The sequence below is a fragment of the Equus caballus genome, chromosome 2 (genome assembly GCF_041296265.1).
Source record: "Equus caballus isolate H_3958 breed thoroughbred chromosome 2, TB-T2T, whole genome shotgun sequence".
In the NCBI taxonomy this organism is placed as follows: domain Eukaryota; kingdom Metazoa; phylum Chordata; class Mammalia; order Perissodactyla; family Equidae; genus Equus; species Equus caballus.
In genome coordinates, this window is record NC_091685.1 from 15,764,792 (window position 1) to 15,789,190 (window position 24,399).

The 24,399-nt window shown below is 40.4% G+C and overlaps 1 protein-coding gene across 33 annotated transcripts in view; it reads right to left on the minus strand.

The window, feature by feature from the left end:
• Positions 1 to 24,399, minus strand: part of CCDC30 (coiled-coil domain containing 30) — a 139,152-nt gene that overhangs the window by 22,890 nt on the left and 91,863 nt on the right. For all 33 annotated transcript variants that reach the window (XM_070260183.1, XM_070260189.1, XM_070260182.1 and 30 more), the window contains 3 exons: positions 20,937 to 21,091; positions 7,047 to 7,209; positions 1,240 to 1,352 (listed from right to left, as the gene is read on the minus strand). In XM_070260183.1, coding sequence (XP_070116284.1) covers positions 1,240 to 1,352; positions 7,047 to 7,209; positions 20,937 to 21,091 — 431 coding nt within the window. The remainder of the gene's footprint in view (positions 1 to 1,239; positions 1,353 to 7,046; positions 7,210 to 20,936; positions 21,092 to 24,399) is intronic.

Consider the following 24,399-nt stretch of genomic DNA (forward strand, 5'->3'; position numbering starts at 1 on the left):
CATGGCCTGCGATGCGTATCCTGACCCTAATTCTGTTGCGAAATTGTACCCTTCTCCTGTGATGAGCTGTACACCTGTAAGCACTGTCATGGGGTTCTGTTAGTTTTCTTTAGCAACTGAAGTGTAACTGCCACTTTCAGCACAAGGGCATGTCAACTGCATGAAATATTATGTTTTATAAAAATAAGCAAATTCAAAGACTGTAGCAACAAAGCACAATGCTTATGAGGTGATAGTAAGAGAAAGAGAAAATAAAATTTTATCTAAGCTATGATAGTAAAATCATAAAACTGTGTTCACTGAACGAGACTAGGAGTGAACATGGGAGGGATTCTGGGTAAGTTTTCTTTCATTCACAAAATTGCATTGTTGTTTCATTACTTGTGAAATGAAAAAAAAAAATCTTAACTGCCTAAAGACTAAATGCCATTTTACCTTTGGACACTGATATTTATCTGATATGTGTATACCCAGGCAGTATGGGTACCCAGGCAGTATGGCTCCAGACTCCAGACTCTGAACCACTATGCTACGTTCCAGAGGAGAGGAGAGCAGGAGGATCTGGTGGATGATGAGCAGGGAGCAGAAGAAATAGCAGGAAGTTCAGGAACGCAAATTTTTATTTTTTTTGAGCACCTCCTATATACCAGGGACTATGGATAAAAAGATGAGTAAGACCATGGCCCACACCCTTGAAAAGCCTATAGTCTGGTGAGGAAGATAGGTAGTGAATCACATTATTCAAAACAACGTGGCAAGTTCTGAGATAAGTACAGGGAACCATGTCCAAAGGGTTACAGGGGCACAGAGAATGAGCACCTCACCCAACGCAGGCTGGGGAGGGGTCAAGAGAGGCTTCTTAGAGAAGGTGACTCCTAGTCTAAGATTTATGAGTTGAAATGAAGAGTTGAAATGGCGAGAGGGTGGTGCAGGCTGAGGAGAGCATGTGAGGGGAAAGAAGCCTAAAGCAAGTGAGAAGGGTATATGTGGAGAAAAGCAAGAAGTTAGACACCACCAGAACTCAGTAAATAGTAATTCCCTTCTCCCTGCCTCTCTTGGGAAGAAACTGGGACCCATGTCTCTCTAGGAAAACCCCTATAGACAGAACTTCTGGGAACAAAGGCAAACCGTGTTGGCCTCTTGAAAGGTCGCTTCAGTGGGCATCCCCTGCTGCCCTGGAGCTGGCTCAGTAAGAAGCAGCTACTCTACACGGCGTTCTGCCAAAGGGAACTTGTTTACCTCACATGCACATCAAGCTGCTTCAGAAACTGCCCGTATTCTTCACACAGAGCTTCTTTCTCTTGCTGCAACCCAGACAGCTTCTCCGACAACTCCTGGTTGCTCTTGAGATGCTGAAAAACATTTTTTTTTTTTAATGAGAATACTCTGTGCTGAATTAAGATATGCTGTTGAGGGAATGTAAATTGGCAAAGACTTTCTGCTGAAAAAGGCTAACAGTGACCCCAGCTGCTGAAACCACAGTCACTTCCTGTGATTTCTGCACTCGCAGATTCCCTGGAAGCCAGCAGCACTTCCCCCTGCCTTTGCTCCCCCAGCCTTTCCAGTGGTTTTGCAAGCACCCAATTCCCTATATAAAAAGTCTTCCAGTTTGAAGCACATAAAGTGAAAGTACAGAAAGTGTTTTCCTGACCTAACCCTGACTAATAAAGTATTTGGTTCTAGAAGTAGATCCAGTGAACAGATCCTCAAAGATGGGAATCTGGAATTGGTTATCTGACCTGGTTAGATTTAAAGGCAGTGTGATCTTGTCACTAGTACTATAATCCATGACACAAGCATTGACTAAATTATAACTTATAGTTGCCCGTGATGAAGTGCTTTGGGAGACCACATGATTGCTGCAAACAATGTTATAACAGAATTGAAAACTATAAGGAGTGTGGGGTGGGCTAGCCACATCTGACCGTGTTAATGAGCTTACGAGGAGAAAATGTTCAACTTGGGGATTTATTTAATGGAACAAGGCATAGTCAGAGACCCAGAGAGTTTCTATGAGTGCCCTGAAAGAAACTCTTCCCTCTTGTAGGCAGCAGGTCAACGTATTCAAAAACTAAATCCCAAATTTCATCAAATAGGTTGCACAATTAAAACACAAGTTGATTTCATAGCCTTGCCAGGTCTCTTATGTGAAAAATAACGCTTTGTTTGGGAATGCATGGAATCTGAGAATTGGAACTGAGTACATCTGCCAGGATTCCCAAGACTTTGGGTACTCTGGACCTCCAAACTCTAACGAGCCTCTCCTATCAGCATAAGATATTCCTCTGCTGTCTCAAGAGATTAACGGTTCTTGCCTGAGGACTGTGTATTGCCTTCACTTGGGCAGTTATCCTGTAAGAGGATACTCATTGTTCTCAAGACCCCTACACTACTAATTCTCATCCAATCCTATAACTAGAGTCAGATGCCAGCACATCCTGGGGAGCGAGGGTTGAGTATAGGGACTGCCATATTGAAAGAATGAAAAGACTCTGCCAACTTAAATTGACCGAAACCTGAGGAATATATGTAAAAATGTATTCGTAGGCATTACGCTACGAAGAAAGGAATATAATATTGAATAGGCTGAAGGTATTGATATGGATGCACTTACCAGAGCTTCAGGATTTAATGTGTTAACTTGAACCTTTAAAGTGACTTCAATTATTTGCTTGGTTGGTTGACTGCAATTTAGACTCAACGATAGCCTACATTAAATGACATTAAGATGCCATACTTCCTTGACATGAGAGAGAGGAAGGAATCCAAAGGCTTAAGCAGATAGGAAATTTGGGGTAGATTTATCAGTGGTAACCTGCTCACCCACCTCATCACAGTGACTCACACATCACTCAGAAGACACTCTCTTCACCAAAGCTTTGCCAAATACACTGGAGAAAAGGGCACCAGGTTTTTCAAAATCCTCTATAATGCTATCCTATTAAGCATGATGGTGGGAGGTGCCAACATTAAAATAGATCCCTGATTTTATTGGGGATGATGATACTACAGAGTGTCAGAGGTCAAGTGGCAATCTTTGGTTGTGGTTAATTGATCACCATGATTGTAGGACTAAAATAGATGAGCAATCTATCAAAGTCTTACTTGAATTGTATTTTTTTAAATAAATAAATAAAACCCCCTGGGTCTGGTGAACAGAGGCTCAATTTGAACGACAACAGTGGAGAGTATTGGCCTCTTAATCCCCAGACCTGAGCCAGTTCAGAGACCCAGAGTCCTTTGAATGATGGGAATGCCAGGTTGTCTTCAGGAAAAACCCTGAGACACTGCCATAAGTAAGTGATCTCTCAAGTCTTCTTCAAAGAGATCCGTGGCTTTTCATCAAGGTGACAGGGCATTGGAGAAAGGGAATTATATAGACTTTTGGGGAATTATAGCACAGTGGTTCTGAGTCAACGCTAATATGTTGGAACCCAAAATGCCACTGAGGTTCACAGTTCAGAGGGGGGCTTAAAGGAGTAAGGTGAAACATGGAGCTTAAACTCACAGTGTATCTTAGAGTCTGTCTGCAGTGATTCATTGCCTCAGCATATGTTTTACAGTTGGCCTAGGCGGGTTGTGAATCCCGCCAAGGGTTATTTCCCCAGTTCTTGAATGTATACTCAGAATAGACCATCTGGAATGGCAGATTCTCCCCACTGGCTTTCCGACCTGAGGAGAGAGGGCTACTGATGATAGAAAAGGCCAAGTGCTTGGAGTGCCTCTTCAGATTCTAGAACGAACATATACCACAACTGCTCCTTCAACCTATTTATCAAGTAACCTTCAAGGTTGTAAGTTTTTAGTGGTGCCCAAAGCAAGACAAAGATCTGCAGCTGTGCCAGGCTGCAGTGCAAACTCCTTCGCCACTTGGGCTAAATTTACGACCCAGCAGATCCAAAGATGCTCCAAGTTTTGGTGGTGGATGAGGATGCTATGTGGAGCCTCTGGCAAGCTTTAGTAAGATAATTTAACCTTAGGATTTATGAGAGAAGCAACCCCTCCTCCCATAATAACTATCCACTTTTTGAGGAAGGTCCTTGCTTGTGACTGGGCCCTGGTGGAGCCTGAATACTTGGCCATGAAAAATCAAGTGATCAAGTAACCTGAGCTGCCCTTCCTGAAACTGGGTGTTATATGATTCACCAAGCCATTAAGTTGAGCACATACAGCAGTATTCCACCTTCGAGTGGAAGTGCTGTGTAGGATACTGAGCCTGAGCAGGTCCTAGAGGCACACAGTTGCATGAGCAAGTGGTACTTCCTTCTATTGCATGACCATCTCTCTCAACCGAAACATATGGCCTCATGGGGAGTGACCCTATGAGGGTGAGGGTCACTGGTCCTTATGACAAGTGAACTGAGAAAGAATATATTTAGGCCTGATTTACATATGGTCCTGAACAATATGCTGCAACCACTTGAAACAGGGCTGCCGCAGCATTACAGCCCTACTGCGGGGAGGCCCTTAAGAACAGCAGGAAGGGCAATCTCAGTGGGCAAAGCTTGCGTTCACTTTGCCTGGAAAGAGAGACGGCCAGAGGCATGGACCTAAATTAATTCATAGAAAGTTTCTAATAGTTTGGCCAGACGGTCAGGAATCTGGAAAGAATAACATTGGAGGACTGGTGAGAATGAGTTCTGGGAAACGGGCCTAGGCTAGAAATGCCGTCCAACAGAATTTTTTGCAATGATGGAAATATTCTATATCTGCACCCTCCAAGATGGTAGTCACTAGCCATGTGTAGCTATTGAGCACCTGAAATATGGCCAGTGTGTCTGAGGAACTGAATTTTAAATTTTATTTAATTTTAATTAATTTAAATTTATATAGCCACCTGTGGCTAATTGCCACAATATGGATGGCAGAGGCCTAGAGTGTGAAAATATCTGTGTTTCATGTATTTTTGCTTAGCAGAGGGCATCCACAGGAGAGGTGGCTCTCAATTATCAGGTGGAAAGAAGAGTCCATTCTGTAGATGTCACTTAGCCTCTTTTTCCAGCACCTATTCACTTGTTCAATGGGCTCATGGACAAAGTGTACAGTGGCAGGAATATGTTTTACAAAGGGTCACCAAGGCTAATCCACTCAACCTGACAAAAGCAAAGACCAACACTGAGCAACTGTTATGGCCCCATCCACTGGGGCTTTATTACATGCAGGCTTATCACACTGGGCCCCCTTCCATCACGGACAGAACTACAGTTTGTCCTTAGTGGAGTAGATACTTTTTTTAGATACAGATTTTCTTTCTCTGTACATAATGCTTTTGCCAGGACCACTATCTGTGGACTTACCAAATTCCTTATTTCTTATCATGATATACTACTCAACATTGCTTCTGAACAAGAAAAGCTTTTTACAGTAAGAGAAGTGAAACAAAGGCTTATAAGTATGAGAGTCATTGGTCTCACCATACAGCTCATCATCCAGAAAAAACTAACCAGACAAAACAGTGGAAAGACCTATGGAAGATGTAGTTATGATGCTGGCTAGGTGACAACATCTTTTGGGGTTAGATGATGTCCTGTAAGATGATGTATAGAGATTTTTTTTTTCCCTAGGAAGATTAGCCCTAATATCTGCTACCAATCCTCCTCTTTTTGCTGAGGAAGACTGGCCCTGAGCTAACATCATGCCCATCTTCCTCTACTTTATATGTGGGATGCCTACCACAGCATGGCTTTTACCAAGCACTGCCATGTCCACACCCGGGATCCAAACCAGCGGACCCTGGGATGCCAAAGTGGAACGTGCACACGTAACCGCTGTGCCACTGGGCCGGCCATCAGGATGTATAAACTTTTAACCAGTGATTACTATATGATGCTCTTAGGGGCCAGCTGGTGGCACAGTGGTTAAGTTCGCACGTTCTGCTTCAGCGGCCCAGAGTTCGCCGGTTCAGATCACGGGTGCGGACACGGTGCCACTTGGCAAGCCATGCTGTGGTAGGCGTCCCACATATAAAGCAGAGGAAGATGGGCATGGATGTTAGCCCAGGGCCAGTCTTCCTCAGGGCCAGTATTCCTCAGCAAAAAGAAGAGGATTGGCAGCAGGTGTTAGCTCAGAGCTAATCTTCCTTGGGGAAAAAAAAATATATATATATATATATATGTATATATATATATATATGATGCTCTTTCTCTCATAGCCAGAATACATGGGAAGGGACCAAGAGATGGAAGTGGCTTCTCACACCAATACTCCACTGGCAAAATGCATGTTATTGTATTATTGGTAGTTAACCTTATAAATAAGTTTTAAAGTTATGGTATATCCCTGTGGATTGAAACCGAAGAAGTGGAAATTAACATTACCCCAAAATGATCACAGATACTGATAGGACCTTTGAGAGGTTAAGAGTGTCTTCATTTACATGAGTGATAATGCATCCTATAGGTAGAAGCATAATATCCTTCTTGTTTATTAGGTTAAATACGGGTAAAAGGTTTTGTACGGATGCTGACTATTCAAAGTAGACTGCACTGCTGCTCAACAGGGTCCTCATTTTTCCAAGCTCTCCCTTTGCTGCAAGGTTGGAAGTTTGGAAGCTACATTTCCCAGACTCCCTTAACAGCGGAGTTCCAGTGTAGTTTCTGCAAATGAGAGGCACTTGCACAAGATTTGGAAAGCACTGGTGGGAGGACAAGCCATTGTTCTTCTCTGACACTAGCAGGTAGAAGAATGAGCAGACAGCAGATGAGACCTTTGTAGGGGCTTCAGGGAGACTTCCTGCAAGTCCCCTACTTAGGTGCTACAGGAGTTGGCTTTCTGAACTCCCGGATGTATTGAAAGCCAGCAACAGTCCTTCCTGACCTTCTACTCAGCCTTCCCGCTCCCTTCCAACAGTGTTGTAAGCATGTTATTCTCCGTGTTAAATCCCTTCTCACCTGAAATACCTAGAGTAGATTCTGCTTTCCTGATTGAACCCTGACCACACCTAATGGGTAAAATGCTAGGCACTCAATAATTATTAGCTATTATCAGCTGTTACTCAGGGCTACGGGAATGGCAAAACAGAGAAGCATATATATTTACTTTCTTACCTCATCAGATTTTCTGTTTTCATTTTCCAATTGTTTAAGTTGGGTCTCTTGTTGCTGAATTCTGATTTGTTGCTGAGAACTGGTCATTTCCAGTTGATTCTCTTTATCCTGTAAGAGTTTCACTTGCTTTTGTAGCTCACTTATATTCTGATCCAGGAGTTTCCTGAGGGCAATCAAAGTAGTTAATTCACACTGTGAACTGCAAAGCTTTGCAAATGAAAATCTTTGACCTAAAACTGTTATACCATCACAGGCGATTTTTTTGGTTCAGTAAGGTGGGGCATGTGTCTGGAAGATAAAGGGACCAACACAAGGAAGCTCCTTTGTGACAGAAGCTTTTCTTAGTTCTCTCTCTCACTCCTCAAAACAACCCTACAGAGAAGAAGAAGTAATTTTCCTTGTTTCAGAAAGGAAGCTGTGGTATAGAGAGGTTTAATTAACGTGCTCAAGGTCACACAGCTAGGACAAGATGGAGGTAGGGTTCTGATCCTGAATCCCATATTCTTTCTACTCTTCTCACTGCTTTACAAGTTGAATCCCTCCATCTTCTTGGTTCAATATAGTGTTGGTTACAAACACTATTGATACTAATGCACTCATGTTGACACTACTGCAGCTGAATCATGAATGAGCCTGTGTTTGATGAGGAAATTCACCCTTTTCCAAAAGAGCCATAAGTACTTAACTCTTTCCAAGGGAGTCTATCAGATTACACTTTGTGGAAAGAATTTTTGAGGATTTCAGACAAGGTTCTTTGGACTTAGGAAAGTCATGTAGAAAAAGAAGAAGATGATGATGATGATGATGATGAAATGGCACTGGTGAGCACAATTCTCACCTACGTGCTAGGTCACGCAAATACTGTATTGGACAAATGAATTTGCTTTCTCTAACTTCAGTTTTCTCAGAAATCAATGGATTATTGGGAAAGATTTATATTTGAGACATGGGGCTCATATCTCTCAACCTCTAGTTCTTCTCATGCTTCTGGATGTAAGTGCAGGCTCTCCACGGATGGTTGTAGCTTACCTTCTACCATTCACATTGACAACAGATTTTCACATATTCAGGAATATGGGGTAGCTGTTCTGCTTCAAAACTGATTCGGCTTGAACTAAAGAAGCCTGACTTATGGCCTATCAAACATACATTTTACTTCTGCTTAACCATTAAAGTAAAGAGTGCATTAAACATAATCTCAAAGTAAAAGAATGCACTCTTTTAAGACAATGCATTCTTCCCCTCCTATGACGCCAGTTCTCGGTAACGCCCTATTGGTAATACTAGTATTCCTGAGGATAAATTCCCTTTCTCTGACATCAGGGGCCTGTTGACCTTGCAACTGAATACCTCTTTGAAACTTTGATGACTACGTATCCTGGAAGTGTTTAATGTACTTTCTTTGTTCTAAAAAGCTGTAAAACTGTACTGAAAACCATGCTACTCTAGAACGCTGTCTTCCTTTGTGGAAACTGCCTTCCTAGATTATAGTCATCACCTTGGCTCAAGTAAAACTCAACTTCTCTCTCTTATCTATAGAATGTTTATTCGTTATTTTGTGGCTACAACATGCTCCCTTTCAGCTGTTTCACCTAATTGATTATACACCTGAGCAATGCCCTGCTATTCCTGTCTACTTCTTCTTTTTTGGTTCCATTCTGAATTTCTGATCAAGAGACGGGACTAAGAGATAAGTTTTGGAGCTGACAGGGAAATTTTAATCTACTAGAACTAAAAACCCTTGAGTTATCTGCAGTAGAACTTAAGAGCTAGAAACTGGTGTTGAAAAGTAGCAAGTCAAACTTTAAAAGCAACGCATGAACATCTTAGAAATTAATTCCTATATTATATAGAGAATTTGAACAATGAAAGGGTAACAAACCAGTTCTGCCAATGTATAAAATTATAAAATTGACAGATTGATGAGACTCCCTCTCTCCCCAGTAGCCTTAACCTCTCTTTCAATTCTTCGTTTACAAAACAACCAGCGTGCTCTTTCTAAATCACAATCTGATCACACCACTCCCTCTGCTGAAACTCCTCAGTGGTTCCCCATTACTCTTAAGAGAAAGTCCAACCTCTTTAGTATGGCTTGTTAGCTAGCTTACCTATCTAGCCTCATTTTCTTGCCACTCCCTCTATCCAAAACATTTTGCTCCAGGAAAAATGAACTCTTTTCACTTTCTGAAACAAATCACCCTCCACACTTATTCCTCCCCTGCAACTCCAGCTTTTTCCCCTATCTTTCTCTTCCAGGTCTTCCTTTGCCTAATAGTCTCTACTTAGCTTTCCCATGCCAACTACTTCGCTTGCAGTTTAAGTAGCTTTCTTTGAGGAAGGCTTTCTTGAGCTCCCTGGAATAGATTAGGTGTTCCTGCCATGTGCTATCACAGCATCCTAAACCTCCCTCAGCATAATGCTTACCATACTTCATTGCAGTGGCAAAGTCTTATGTATGGGGACATTCATTGCAGCGTTATTTATAACAGCAAAAAAAGTCTAAAAAGTATTTTACATAAATCATGATATATCTGTGGGCCAGAGTGCTATACAACTGTTTAAAATAATATTACGAAACTATAAATTAATAACAGAATGATAGATGGACAATCCCCAAATATTTGGAGATTAGATGAACACACTTCTAAATAATACATGGATCAAAGAAGTCTCAAAAGAAATTTTAGAAATATTTTGAATTACATGATTTCACATGAAAATAAAAATACAACTTATAAAAGTTATGGGATGCAGGAAAAGTGCTAGAGAGAAACATAGCTTTAAAAGCAAATATTATAAAAGAAGAAAGATCAAAAATCAATTATCTAAGCTTCCACCTTATGAAACTAGAAAAAGAAGACCAATATGAGCCTAAACAAAGCAGAAAAAAAGAAATAATAAAAATTAGAGCAGAAAGCAATGAAATTGAAAACAGGAAAACAATACAGAAAAACAGTGAAACCAAAGCTGGGTCTTTGAAAAGATCAACAAAATTGATAAACTCTAGCCAGACTAAATGATGAGGATCAAGGTTGCCCCAGGGAGAAACGCTCAAGGCATCCTGGCCTACATAGTGATCTATATCATCCTCTGGGAATCATAGGATTTTCTGACCAGATCAGATCTGATTCTTATCTAAAGTTATAGGACCACCCAATAACAAGACCCCACCTACACTGATACCATTTTAACAACTTTTTACATAATCTTTCCTTTGTCTTGTAAAGAGCTAACTCACATACCTATGCCTTATAAATTTAGCCCTAACCTCAACCCAGGTTTGCAGCTCTTCACTGCCCATGGGTCCTGTCCCCATGCCAGCAGTTCTTTGCTGCCCATGGGTCCTGTCCCCATGCCAACAGCTCTTCGCTGCCCATGGGTCCTGTCCTCATGCTATTCTCTGAATAAAGGAGCACTACTACCAGACCTTGAGAGTCCAAGAAATCTTTCTTTCAGCTCCTTGACTCGCCAAGCCCGCATCAGAGCCTACACCATTTCTTCTGGTGGCCCATACGCGGATCTTGCTTCACTGGCCTGTGAGCTTAAGTTCTGGTGTTCTTTTTCTTTGTGCCTCCCTCTTTTTCAAGGATGGATCTAAATTCACTTCTCCATCAGGAACCTTCTCAGACAGCTGTAGGAATCCACATTTGCTGCCCATGGTAATCTATGGGGCAAATAATGGCATTCAGCCTTAAGAGAATCAGTACCTTAAGCCTGAGGGTGATGAAGAATGAATTAATCCATTCCTTCCTCATGCCATGTCTAGTGCTGGTGGACCACTTAAGTCATTAGCATGGTCACCAATCTCCAAGACTCCCTGGCAGGTTCCTTTTCCTAAGGCTGGATTAGTATCCCTCCCTAGGGTTCCTGACCACAGTCCAAACCGTGGGAAAGTCCCAATCAGGACTCCAGTTCAAGGAAAGTACCAAACTCTAACATTGGGTTGAATATGGCAACCCATTCTTGGGAGAACGGCTCCAGGATGTAATTGAGTAGAATGTCCCAGAGACCGGTGGAAAATTCTTCACTGTTTTTCTCTATTCTTTCATCTCTTGGACGATTCACCAGGCACCTATTACTGCCAGGCACAATAGGGAAGGTATACAAGGGATGCAATGCAGGGGGATGCCCCCATCACCCCTTGCTATAGGAACCCCACAGGTGGAACAACAGGTAGGACACTGCCCTAGGTTCAGGGGGGATTTTCAAGGTAATGGACCCTTTCCTTTCATCTCTTAAAGTTACAGTGGCCATTTTGGGCTCCTTCCGAACTTTGCAAGTGAGAAACAAAGAAATCTTTAAAGAGTCAAAGGCTCCACCCCTGGGAGCCCCCCAACTCTGGTTTCCAGGCCCAATCATGCCAGCAACCCCAAGTTGGGTGCCCTCTCTTGGCAGTTGACTCGTTGAGTATTTTAGTCACCTATTGAGTCAGTTATGAGGATAGGAGACCCGTGATTTATTCTGTGAACTGTCCTGCTGGGGTTGTGTGCTCTTGCACTGAACTGTCTGTGACCCTTATCTTGATAACCATAGGGAAGAGGCCATGAGGGTGAGGCCTGATCTCTTCTTTTCCTTTCTTTGTCTGTTTCATTCCGTCACCAGCTCTGTTGTCACCAAGTCAAGTTTAAGTTCAGGCTGGACCTGAGCTGAACCTGGACGTTCCGTAAAATAGAAAACTTAACACTTTTGCCAGGGACTTAACTCTCAACCCTGGCACTGGGAGCGCCAGTCCCCGCCCAGCTCCAGGCCTTTGCCTCCTGTTTCCCTGTCTCGACTTGTGCTGGCTCAGGGACTAAGTGCCCAGGCTGAGTGGGACTTGACTAAATCTTATAATAATACTGACACCCACAGTTGGGCTCTGCACCCTTTCTCCAGCCGCAGTCAGTTAGACACCGGCTTTACTGCCATGGGGAACGCCCCAAGCATCCCCAGAGACTCACCCCTTAGGTGCATTTTAATTAACTGGAAACACTTCCAATTGGAGGGTTATGCCCCAGAAACTGCATCTTAGAGAAAACTTGAGGGGTTTCTCTGTGCCTTTGTGATGTAGTTGGACAGGTAGATCAACCTAGAATGTCATTTGAGTTACAACCCAGTATCTGAAAAGTCAAGAGCAACTGTCCTTGGAACATCCTTGTAAGGCTGGAAAAGCAGCTCTAGAGGCAGTTCGGGTTCCACCCATTTCCCTTATCTCAAAGAGCTTGCAGGGGCTAGCCACGTGTCTGAGTGGTTAAGTTCACACACTCTGCTTCAGTGGCCCAGGGTTTCACCAATTTGAATCCTGGGTGTGGACATGGCACTGCTCATCAAGCCATGCTGAGGCAGTGTCCCACATGCCACAACTAGAAGGACCCACAACTAAAAAAAAAATACACAACTATGTACCCAGGGGTTTTAGGGAGAAAAAGGAAAAATAAAATCTTAAAAAAAAAAAAAAAGAGCTTACAAATCCTCTGGGGACTATTTAGCCCATCACTAATTCCTAAGACTGAGGAGAAAAAAAGGGGAAAAAGGAAAAAACAGCTATAAGCATGCCCTTGGCAAAAAGCTAGCGTCTTGAGTGTCTTCTCCACAAATATTGGTAAAAAGCCTTAAAACAAAATTTGGATTCATAACTGGCAAGCTTTGTATTACTGTACCTGATTCTTAGCAGTAATTTTAAAACAATATCTGTGGAGACACTGTGTATGTGTGGCTATATGTATGTTATATATGTGTGATATTTTACCTCTGGATGGTATGGCCAAAGTCAAGATCTCTGTTTAATTGGCTTAAAGTAAGTGCTTACATAAATTCTAAATGTAGTAGAAATTAACCCAAAGTCTTTCAAGTTAATGTGATGTGAATTAATGTTTGGTAAATGAAAGCTTGTTTAAGTCTTTCAGTTTGATTGAAATAGGCATGTCCTCAAAGTTGTCAGTATTTGGATATGATGCAGACATGCAGCCTGGGTTTACTAGTCAAATAAGCTCATGTTGTCTGTTAGAAATTTGTCAGCAAAATAATAGCTTTAAATGATAGCTAACTTTGTCTAATATCTCATGAGGTTTTTGTGGGTAATCTGAACTTAATTGTTGGAAACAAATGATTTAAATAGATAAAAATGGGTTAAGAGTTTCTGGGTACAATAATTATGTTTTATGATCTGTATAGTTGGGAAAAAACAGCTTCCAAATTCTTTTTGGTAACTTAAAATTTTAGAGTTTTGCAAAGTTAAGTTAAATGATAAAAATTTGCTGAGTATCTGGGTCATTTTTGGATAGGATGGGATGCTGAAACATTATTGCTAAATATGTCTAGGTTATCTACCTTTGGCTTCTTATTGCAGAGAGGCTAAAGGATGTTTGGGTCTATTAGCAAACATACCTGTGTTTTACTACTGTGAGGTAGCATGTTTCCTAGAAGTTATGAAAAATATTTAGAATGCTGATATAAAAGGTGCTTCATAATTGCTTAGTTTTTTAGTTTTTACTAGGGTCTGTAAGGGTTAAAAATTCTAATTAATATATGTAATTAAAGCTACTGGAAATTAATAAGGAAAACAGCTCTGTATTTAAGGAAAGTAAAAATGTATGTTTTCAGTAAAGAGGGTATAAAGAATGGAAGTATTTTTGTCTGTTGGGTTAAGAAAGATAAATTTGCCCTAAAGTACTAGAAGGGAAGAAAGAAAGCATGGGACAAATTCTGAATGTAAAGAGAAAGTTGTAGAAGGTTTGTGAAAGAGAAATTCAGAAAGGAGTTTTATGCCTGGTCAAGTTGGGTAAGATTAAAGTAAATCCAGTTAAACAAATGAGTCTTAATGTTAAAAATGAGCTGGTGTAGAAATTAAAATTTGGTTTTCTCTCAAAGGATAATTTTCTTGAACTTTTGGCCTGCTCTAAGTCTACCTAAAAGACAGAAAATCTGTGTTTTGCTAAAATAATTTCCTATATTTAGAAAGAAAGAGGTCTCTCCTAAGATTTTTTGACTGTTTTAACTGGTCTTGTTTCTGTTGTCACTTTGAATGGATAACTGAGCATTATTTTGCAGTGAGCATTGTTTCCTATTCAAAGAAGTGTTCTTTTTTTTTTTTAAATATGTTTCCTCTGCAGAGAAATTCATGGAAAGGATTCTGACACAGGATTCTAGAATACAGGTTTCTGATAAACTTTCAGATTGTAAAACTGAACTGGGTAAGAAATTACAGAGTTGTAATGGAGAAACTGATGACCTCATAAATCTGCTAACAGAAGATTAAGATCAAGAGTCGATTACACAGGACTGTATGAACTGATGAGGATGATTCTAGTTTTTTGTGACTTTTGTTTGAAATATTGTTGAATTTTTGATGTTTTGTTTTGTTTTCTCAGATTTAAGGAAATCTTTTTCTCTTTTCTCTTATGCTAACTATGACTTATAGCAATTTGGTGAAATTATACCATTGTGAGCAGAACTGAAACATTTATCTTTTTCTCCCTACTTGATCCCTCCAGAATTTGGAAACTCAGTGAGTGAGTGAGGTTATTTCCTGGCAATATAGTTATTTGCATAAGTTCAATAAGAATCTGTTCTCCTTATAACAGGACACATTGGTTATATTACCAAGGCTTTGACTGGAATGTCATATTTGAGAGAAACATACAGACTCAGATATGACAATAGTGCCTTTGAGGAATAAGGTTGACTTTGTGGAATAAAGCCACTTGGAAATATTGGCCTGGTTCCTTGTTTACAGAGATTCCAACAATCTTCCCTGGTAAACAAGGAAGCTCACTTATCTGGCAGGTGCAAGGAACCTTGAAAGATTTTGGGGGACCTCGAGAAGAGAGGAGTCCACCCAAATCTGTAGGTATTGCAGGCAAAATCTTATGGCAAGTCCTTGCCTTGGCTTTTCTGGCCTCGAGAGGCCTTTAAAGATTTTATTTTTTTCCTTTTTCTCCCCAAAGCCCCCGGATATATAGTTGTATATTCTTAGTTGTGGGTCCTTCTAGTTGTGGCATGCGGCATGCTGCCTCAGCATGGCTTGATGAGTAGTGCCATGTCTGCACCCAGGATCCAAACCAATAAAACCCTGGGCCACCAAAGTGGAGTGCACAAACTTAACCACTCGGCCATGGGGTTGGCCCTCGAGAGGGCTTTAAAGTTCAATCTGAGATTCCTCATTAAAAAATTCCAGCAAAGCAGATTTAAAAGAGCCTATATGGTCAATTGCTATTCTTGCTGCACTTATGTAAATACTTGGACCCAGTTTTATTGAAACTACACTTATTTTGCAAACCAGTTAATCTTAATTTGGCTGTCTCTTGTAAAAATGAGGGTGATTTTAGAGAGAAAAATTATGTTTCAGTAGAAGCTATAGTACGCATTCATGGATATTAGATTCTAGCTCTTCTACAAGATTCATCTATTACTAACATAATGTCTCCTTGTGGCCATCTGTCTCTGATACCTGGGAGCTCCCTGGCCACAATCAAACCTTTTCCTTCAATTCTATTGCCCAAATACTAACTAAATATGCCTTGTCACAGGTGGATCATAAACAATGAGTTCCAAAGGTAAAGTCCCCAACCTATCGATGCACACAGGATGGACTATACCAAATTTGGTACGAATATGTTTGGGTCACTCCTACTAGTGGTCAACTCAGTCAAAAGGCCACTCTATGTTGGGAACAAAGCAATCACAATTGTGATATGTGGCCTAATAACATCTGACCTAAGGGACAAATTCCCCATTATATGTATTCTTATATCATAGCCTTAAAAAATACTGACTGATTTGAGACTGACTGGGATAGACGGCCCAGCATACATTGGTTAGCACCCAAGAGCACTCAGTGGTTATGTGGCTCCAACTTATGGCCTTGGCTGCCACCTGAATGGATTGGACGATGCAGCCTAGGCTTTGTCTGGATGCAAGGTAGAACTACATTTACTATATCTCCCCCTGCTAACCTACCCAACCTACAACAATGCTGGATCCATTCTGTCTTCCACTGGTATGATCACCTTGCCTCAATTTTCCTTCCCCAATTAGAATCAAAAGTGTCATCTGGCACATGCAAGCCCTATGCAAATTTCCTATCTGATATGAGTCACCAAATTAAATCCATGTCTGACCCTACCCTATCCCTAAATGATTGGTTGAACTCCTGGTCAGGACCAGGTCTCTGGACTACTTTTCAAAGCCTTATTCATTGGGTTAATCATATTGCTTATATTTCTTATTATAATTTGTTGTCTATTTTGTTGTTTGTCTTTCACATGTCAACAAAGTTTCACCTCCTGGACCACTTCTTGTCAAATGATTCTCTCATCTCCAGAGGATCTGTATACCTTGTCAGCCTTGGACTCTGCAGGCACAACCTTCCTGTCCACTGAACTTCCTGCCTATACCCCTATGGCCTCATTTAAGGACAGCTCTATGACTTTGTACAGCTGGAAGTAGTTACAGAAGATGGACCATCATCCATATTCCCAAAAGATTTCAGGGCCAAATGGGTTCAGGGGGCTGTTTTATGATGAGGATCAAGGCTTCCCCAGGGAGAAAAGCCCAAGGCATCCTGGCCTACACACTGATCTATATCATCCTGACCTGATCTGATCTGACTCTTTTTTTTTAAAAAAGATTGGCACCTGAGCTAACAACTGTTGCCAATCTTTTTCTTTTCTTCTGCTTTTTCTCCCCAGATCCCCCCAATACATAGTTGTATATTTTAGTTGTGGGTCCTTCTAGCTGTGGCATGTGGGACACGTCTCAGTGTGGCCTGACGAGCGGTGCCATGTCCACGCCCAGGATCCAAACCAGTGAAACCCTGGGCCGCTGAAGTGAGTGTGCCAACTTAACCACTCGGCCACAGGGCTGGCCCCCAACCTGATTCTTATGTAAAGTTATAGCCACCCAATAACCAGACCCCACCTACACTGATACCATTTTAACGATTTTTTTACATAATCTTTCCTTTGTCTTATGAAGAGATAACTCACATACCTATGCCTTGTAAATTTAGCCCTACCCTCAACCCATGTTTGCAGCTCTTCGCTGCCCATGGGTCCTGTCCCCATGCTATTCTCTGAATAAAGGAGCACTAGACCTTGAGAGTCCAAGAAATCTTTCTTTCGACTCCTTGGCTTGCCAAGCCTGCATCACTAACCAAGAAACAGAGAAGATAAAAATTACTAATATCAGAAATGAAAGATCATCACTACTGATCCCATGGACATTGAAAGGACAATAAAAAAGTCTTATGAACAACTCTGCCCACAAATTTGATAACTTAGATGAAATGGACCGATTCCTCAAAAGACACATTCTACTAAAACTTACACAAGAAGAAACAGATAATCTGGATAGGCCTGTATCTAGTTAAAGAAACTGAATCAATATTTAATAACCTTCCAAGAAATAAAGCAGTAGGCCCAGAAGGTTTCAGTGGTAAATTCTACCAAACATTTAAGGAAGAAATCATATCAATTCTCTACAATCTCTTCCAGAAAATTTGAAGAAGAGGGGACACTTCCTAACTAATTCTATGAGGCCAGCATTAGCCTAACACCAAAACCAGATAAAGATATTACAAGAAAGGAAAAAAGACCAATATCTCCCATGAACATGTCCAAACTCCTTCATGTGGCTGGTCAGGCTCGGCATGGCCAGGCTTAGCTTACCTTTCTAGCCTCATTTTTTTGCCACTTCCCTTATCCCCAGACATTTTCTTCCAGTCAAAATGAACATTTTTCACTTCACTGAAGAAGATGATGATGATTATGACAACATTAACAATAACATCAAATATTGCAAAAACAACAATAATAACACCTTTTTAGTAGTGGCTTTGTAAAATGTGTCAACTTGGCTAGAAATTCCTTCCACGTATGTTCTGGCTAGAGTGGCCTACAAGAGATATATTTGTGTAAGATTTGGAGGGTGGAAGTGAAGCATTTTCCTTTTTACTCTTGGAAAGTCGGAGCGGCGCTTTTGTAGCTCATAAATATTGGCGCTTATCTGCTGCTCACCTTGGCGTGAGGCAACAGCCAGGCCTGGAACAGCTCCACCTTCCTCCAGATCCTCCTTCCCCTTCTGCATCTCCTGGGCCAGATGTCTGTTTAGCTCCTCGATCAGGGAGACCAGCTTCTCCTGCAGGACACCTACTTTATCAAGGTTGGAGGCAGTGAACACTGACGTGGGTGCCAGTCCATCCTTGTGGGTTCGGCTTGTGCTCCTGGGTTCCAGCTTTCCATTGCTCTCCCTCACTTTATTTCCATCTTCACTTTCTGAACTGTTTGCCCTGCAGACTTCAAGCTCCAGCGTGAGCCGCAAAGACCACAGTCTTACAGAATGTGTGACCCGCTCCCATAACTGCATAAGACCAAATCCCCATAAAAAATCTCTTATGAAATATATGGTTCTACTTCTCTGATTGAGCCCTGACTGATCCAAGTACTTACTATGTGCCAGACACTGATACAAGCCAACTGCTAGCAACTCATTCAATCCACACAATGATCCCATGAGGCAGGGAGGGACAGACACTGAGAGGATACGAAACTTGCCCAAGGTGATATAGCTACTGAGTGACTAATAGGATGTCCATGTTATAAAAACACAAGTTCCAAAGCAATGTATTTAAAATGATTCAACTTTTGTTAACAAAACAAGAATGATAAAAAATATACGTGTATGCACAGAAAAAAATCTGAGAAGTATGTAGTAACCACTTAAAGTGGCTGTTGCTGAAGGATAGACTTCTGAACAACTTACACTTTTTATTTTATACAGGTCTTTAGTATTTGAAATTTTATAATGAGCAGTTGTAATTATAATTGTACTTGCCAGAATTTATCCCAAAGAAATAATAAAGGATATGCACAAAAATTTGGCTGCAAGGATATTTATTGCATCATAGTTTGCTATAACAAGAAACTGGGAAAAATGTAAATATCCAACAATAAGAAATTGATTAAATAAATTATGGTATATTATTAAAAGAATGTTCTAGAAGAAGATTTAATGGCAGGTAAACAGATCATAATATTTTAAGTGAAAAGGTAGGTTACAATCTAAATACATCTAAATTGGGGTTGCTTTCCTCAGGTTACAAAACCACGTACACTAGATAGTCCCCTTTTTGTGGAAAAGAATTTCCCTACATATTTCATTTTCCTATACTTAGTTTAAATATTACTTCCACATATTTTTTCTCAGCCAATCTTCACAAAAGACGTATAGAACTGGTATTGCTATTCCCACCTTGGAGATAAGAAAGCAAGTTTCAGGAAAATTAAACAGCCCTTTTCCTTGTTCAATTCTTTGATGACATGTTTTTCTTTAAAAACTTCACACAGTCATTTTACAATCTATTCTTTGTAATTCCAATCGCTGAGGTTCTTGGTGATTAGAAATCTGGTGTTTGTTGTTTCTGCTGACTTTCATTCATGGTAGCCAGTTTCCTGGTGTTATTTGGTGATTGTTTTGATTGTAAGCTTGTATTTGATTAAACTTAATATATGGGAATCCTTAATATCTAAATTGGGATTGCTTTCCTGCGGAGATCATTTGGATTTTCTTATTTAGGAAGCCAGGGGCTGCCTGTGGAGGGACACTTTAGCTCCTCAGGATTCCCAGCTTCATACTGGAGTCTCTAGTTCAACTCTCCTACCTTGTGGCAAACTTCCTCAGCTGCTTCTCCTGAGCCGCGGGCTGATATTGTTATTTCCGCTTGACTTACCAGTTTCTTTACCATTCATTATTTTTGCTTTATCTCATTATGTTTGCCTGTAGGGCTTTCTCTTGCTTTGTGAGTAATACTTTAAAAGGTATAATTACTGTAGTTTATTCAGGATCTGTCGTATTATAACAGGAGGATGGGCTGCTATCCTGCTAGAAGCGACAGTGAGATGAGGATTTTTCTACCGTACCTCACTGGGTGAGTTTATCATGCGTTCATACACTCATTCATTCATTTACTCAAACATTCATTCATTCACTAAATATTCATTGAGTGCCAGGCCCTACACTAGAGCTGAAATTGTTTCTGAGATTCACAGTATAGGTGAATGTCTGAATTTCTTTTCAGTGGCTAAAACCATATTTTTCTTTTTTTTCTTTTTTTAAAGATTTTATTTTTTTCCTTTTTCTCCCCAAAGCCCCCAGGTACATAGCTGTGTATTCTTAGTCATGGGTCCTTCTAGTTGTGGTATGTGGGACGCCGCCTCAGCATGGCTCAGTGAGTGGTGCCATGTCCGCGCCCAGGATCCGAACCAACGAAACCCTGGGCCGCCTGCAGCAGAGCACGCAAACTTAACCACTCAGCCACGGGGCCAACCCCAAACCATATTTTTCTTAAAATATACGTGAATCACTCTGAGTGCCACAGAAATAAGAAGCATCAGTTACTGAAGTCTAGGGCATCCAAGAAGATAATTTAAGTAAGAATCCTAATAATAACCATAATAATTTTAGGAAAAAAATTAGACAGTTCCTATCTGGGAGCAGCCTGTTCATGATTAAGATACCATAAAGTACCTGGAAATTTTTTGAAGGAAATCAGCTGATAAATACAAAACACCAACTTCATTCTAGTCTGCATTTTGTGCCAATCATGTTAGAAAAGCAAATCCCAGAGCATCATATTTCATAGGCAATCCAGTCACTAAAGAAAATTCACTGGTGTACCAAGTGTGTCTCAGAACAACAGGAAATAATTCCTGTCCTTAAGGGCCCCACACTTTAGTGTGAAAGACGAACAGGAAAATAAACAATTCGAACACAGTGTGGTAAGTGCTGTAAATAAGAAGGCGTGTGACTGAGTTTACTCCAGCGGGGACACAGGAAATACACCAGTACGTTGATGCGGCTGGCAAACTCAATCACGGTTAGCCCGTGGGAAACTGACATCTTTGCTCCTCTTACCTCTTCTGCTGCTCTTCCTCGTATTGTTGCTTTATTTTAGCTTCATTTTCCATTGCTTCTTTTATCCTTTCTTCTAGTTGCTTCTTCCCCAAAACACAAGTGTCTGTGACACAGACTTTTTGAGCATGCTTTAATTTCTGCTGCAGATCCAAGATCTTGAATGAAAAAAGTTTACAAATAAAACTTTAAGAAGAGTGTGACCTATTTTCCAAATAGGGAAATCCCACATAAATAGCAAATACAGTAGTGCTAACATACAAATCTCATCTAAAGTAAAGAGTATGGCTAGATTTACCTATTTTTATTTTTTATTTTATTGAGGTCACATTGGTTTAGAGCATACTGTAAATTTCAGGTGTACCTCATTATATTTCAGCTTCTGTATGGACAGCATCGTGTTTACCACCAAAAGTCTAGTTTCCATCTGTCACCATACATATATGCCCCTTGTTTTAAAACAAATTCCTAAGTTTTGCCATATATAATGCATTCACAAAGTTTAATGTGAGTGTGTAAACTAAACTGTCTAGTAAATAGTCTCCTTCCCATCCCTCCTCTCTCTTCCTCCACCAAATAGCTAACCACTGGTGTTAGTGTCTTATGTACCCTCCCAGAAACTGATTTATGCATATATGAACAAATATTATTATATAGTTCTCCCCCATACACACATTTTTTTACTCAAATAATGCCATATTATATATACCTATGTACCTTGCTTTTATTATAACAATACACTCAGTGATTTTTCCATATTATACATATATACCATTGTCTTCTCTATTACAGCTGCATACCTTTCCACTGTAAGGATATTTATGGCCCATACTGATGGGCATTTAGGTTGATTCCAATCTTTTGCTATAATAATTCATACTATTACAAACAATGTCTCTAGAATAACTTATGAGATGTGGATTTGCTAAGGAAAAGTTATTATATTTGTTTGTTTAATAGATAGTGCCAAAGTGTCTCCCTAGGTATTAGACCAATTTACACTTCCAACAGCAACGTGTGAGAGTGTCTAGTTTCTCCAGCGTGGCTAGATTCATGAGTAATATCTCAAAACAAAGTAGAAGTCTCTTATAAATCAAGTAACCTATTAGCATATTGCCTAGCACCAGTAATACATTCTTTAATGCCCTTGTAGAACCAAAAATAAGAGTTATGAATTGGAAGAGAGGTATATAATTTTATTTTCGAATTTATGTTAGATTAAAAGTGTCACTAGAAAAATGTTTTGTTAGATAAATCTTCTTTTAGTTTGTTTACTTATGTTTTATAAACCATTGTGCCACCTAAAATTGTGACTGGTTTATAGTACGTGCTCAGTAAATATTTGCTGAATGATAGTTTTCAGCAGAATAGCTGTTCTCTCTCTATTGTATTCCTGACACAACAATGACTCCTTTACAACGGTTTGTCATCATATTCCCCACAGACATTCAATGAATGCCAGGGGATGGCAGTCCTTTCCAAGGAAAGGGCTTCCTGCATCAGCCCTAGGTCCCTGCAGAGCCCACACATCATAGCAGAGGTGAAGATGTAGAATGATCCAAGGGCAACGGCAGTGGGCAGCCAGGTCGTGTGAGGACAGGTCAAGTTCTTTTGAGCTGCCCCATTTAGTTCCGCCTAGGGAAAATGCTTGCTTAAAGATATTCATTCTTAACGCCACAGATGAAAGTCTCAACTCATTGGCCTCTCTGTCAAGGACCTAGGCCAAACTTTTGAAGCTGCCACCCAACTTAAGACAGCGAACATTTCCAATATTTTTGAAGTCCACTCTGTGGGCTTCAAACCAAAGAGACTCTCTTTGATTATCCTCCTCTCCTCACCTCAGAAAATCAACATCTTGAATTTTGTGTTAATCATTTTCTTGCTTTTTCCTTTAATAATACCTATCTCTATATGACATAGTTTTTATTTTGTACTATTTGGGCTACAGTACCACTGGACTCATACTGTGGTTTTGGTGACTTGCTTTTCATTCACTATCATTTTGAACTACAGCATGTACGTGTAGGTTGTCTTTCATTTTCACTGTTGTGTGCTATTGTGTAAATACACAATTTATTTATTCCATCTCGTGTCAGTGGACGTTTGGGTTGTTTACAATTTTCTGCTATTTGGAACAATGTTAGTATGAAAATGATTGTATTCCTGTCTCCTGATACATACATGCAGTACAATAGTTTCTCCAGTGTTTATGCCTCGTAGTAGAAGTGTTGGGTTGCATGGTGTATATATTTTTAACCTACCTACACGCTAATGTCAAATTGCTTTCCAAAGCGTTTATACTAATTTACTCTTCTAATGCAATCAGAATTTAAAAGTTCCTGTTGCACAAATTCCAGTACTAATATTTAGCATTGTCTAAATTTAAAAATTTTACCAATCTTGAAACTACTTTTTTATGGAGTAATAACATACATACAGTAAAGTAGACATATCTATCTCATACTCAACTCAATGAAGTTTTGCTTATATAACCATCTCCCAGACCAAGATACAGAATACTTCCAGCACCACAGAAGATTCCCTCATGTCCTCGCAGTTAACACCCCTCGTAAAGACAACTACTATCCTATCACCATAGCCTAATTTTGTCTATTCTTGAACCTCATATAAATGAAATTACACTATGAACTCTCTTGTGCTGCTTCTGGAGTTCAACATTAGCTTTCAAGTTTAATTCAGATTGCTGTCATCTACTTTTTGATGCTTGTTTTAATGTTAAGATTTGACTCAGACAAACCCACCGATCAAAACGTGCAACCGTTACATACTACTGCCACCTGGTGCTGGGGAATCCACCATGCAGGGGCAATATTTCAAAATGATTCATTTCACTCACAAACCCCTCCAAAAATTAGAAAATACGGCTGGCCCAGTAGCGCGGCGGTTAAGTGCGCACGTTCTGCTTTGGTGGCCCGGGGTTCGCCAGTTCGGATCCTGGGTGCGGACATGGCACCGCTTGGCAAGCCATGTATATGTGGTAGGCGTCCCACATATAAAGTAGAGGAAGATGGGCACGGATGTTAGCTCAGGGCCAGTCTTCCTCAGCAAAAAGGAGGATTGACAGCAGACGTTAGCTCAGGGCTAATATTCCTCAAAAACAACAAAAACAAAAACAAAAAATTACAAAATAAAAATCATATAAACAGGGAATCCAAATGAGAGGAGACTAAGTCCCTTAAAATTTGAAAGTATAGAACAAAAGTCATATCGTCTCAGTCAGTTAAGTTCATATTATAACTTTAATGAAACTTCCCTTTCTAAGTTCATGCAGTTTAAAATAAACACACAAGATTTACCGGAACTGTAGCAGCAAGTGAAGTCAAAAGAGAGGAAAGCATGGGAGAATAAAGAAAAATCCTAGAATTCTATCAAGTTTGCACCATATCTATTTCTTAAAATCCTTGGGGAAACAGGATTTCAGTGGCGGTATCCACTGCATGCTCTT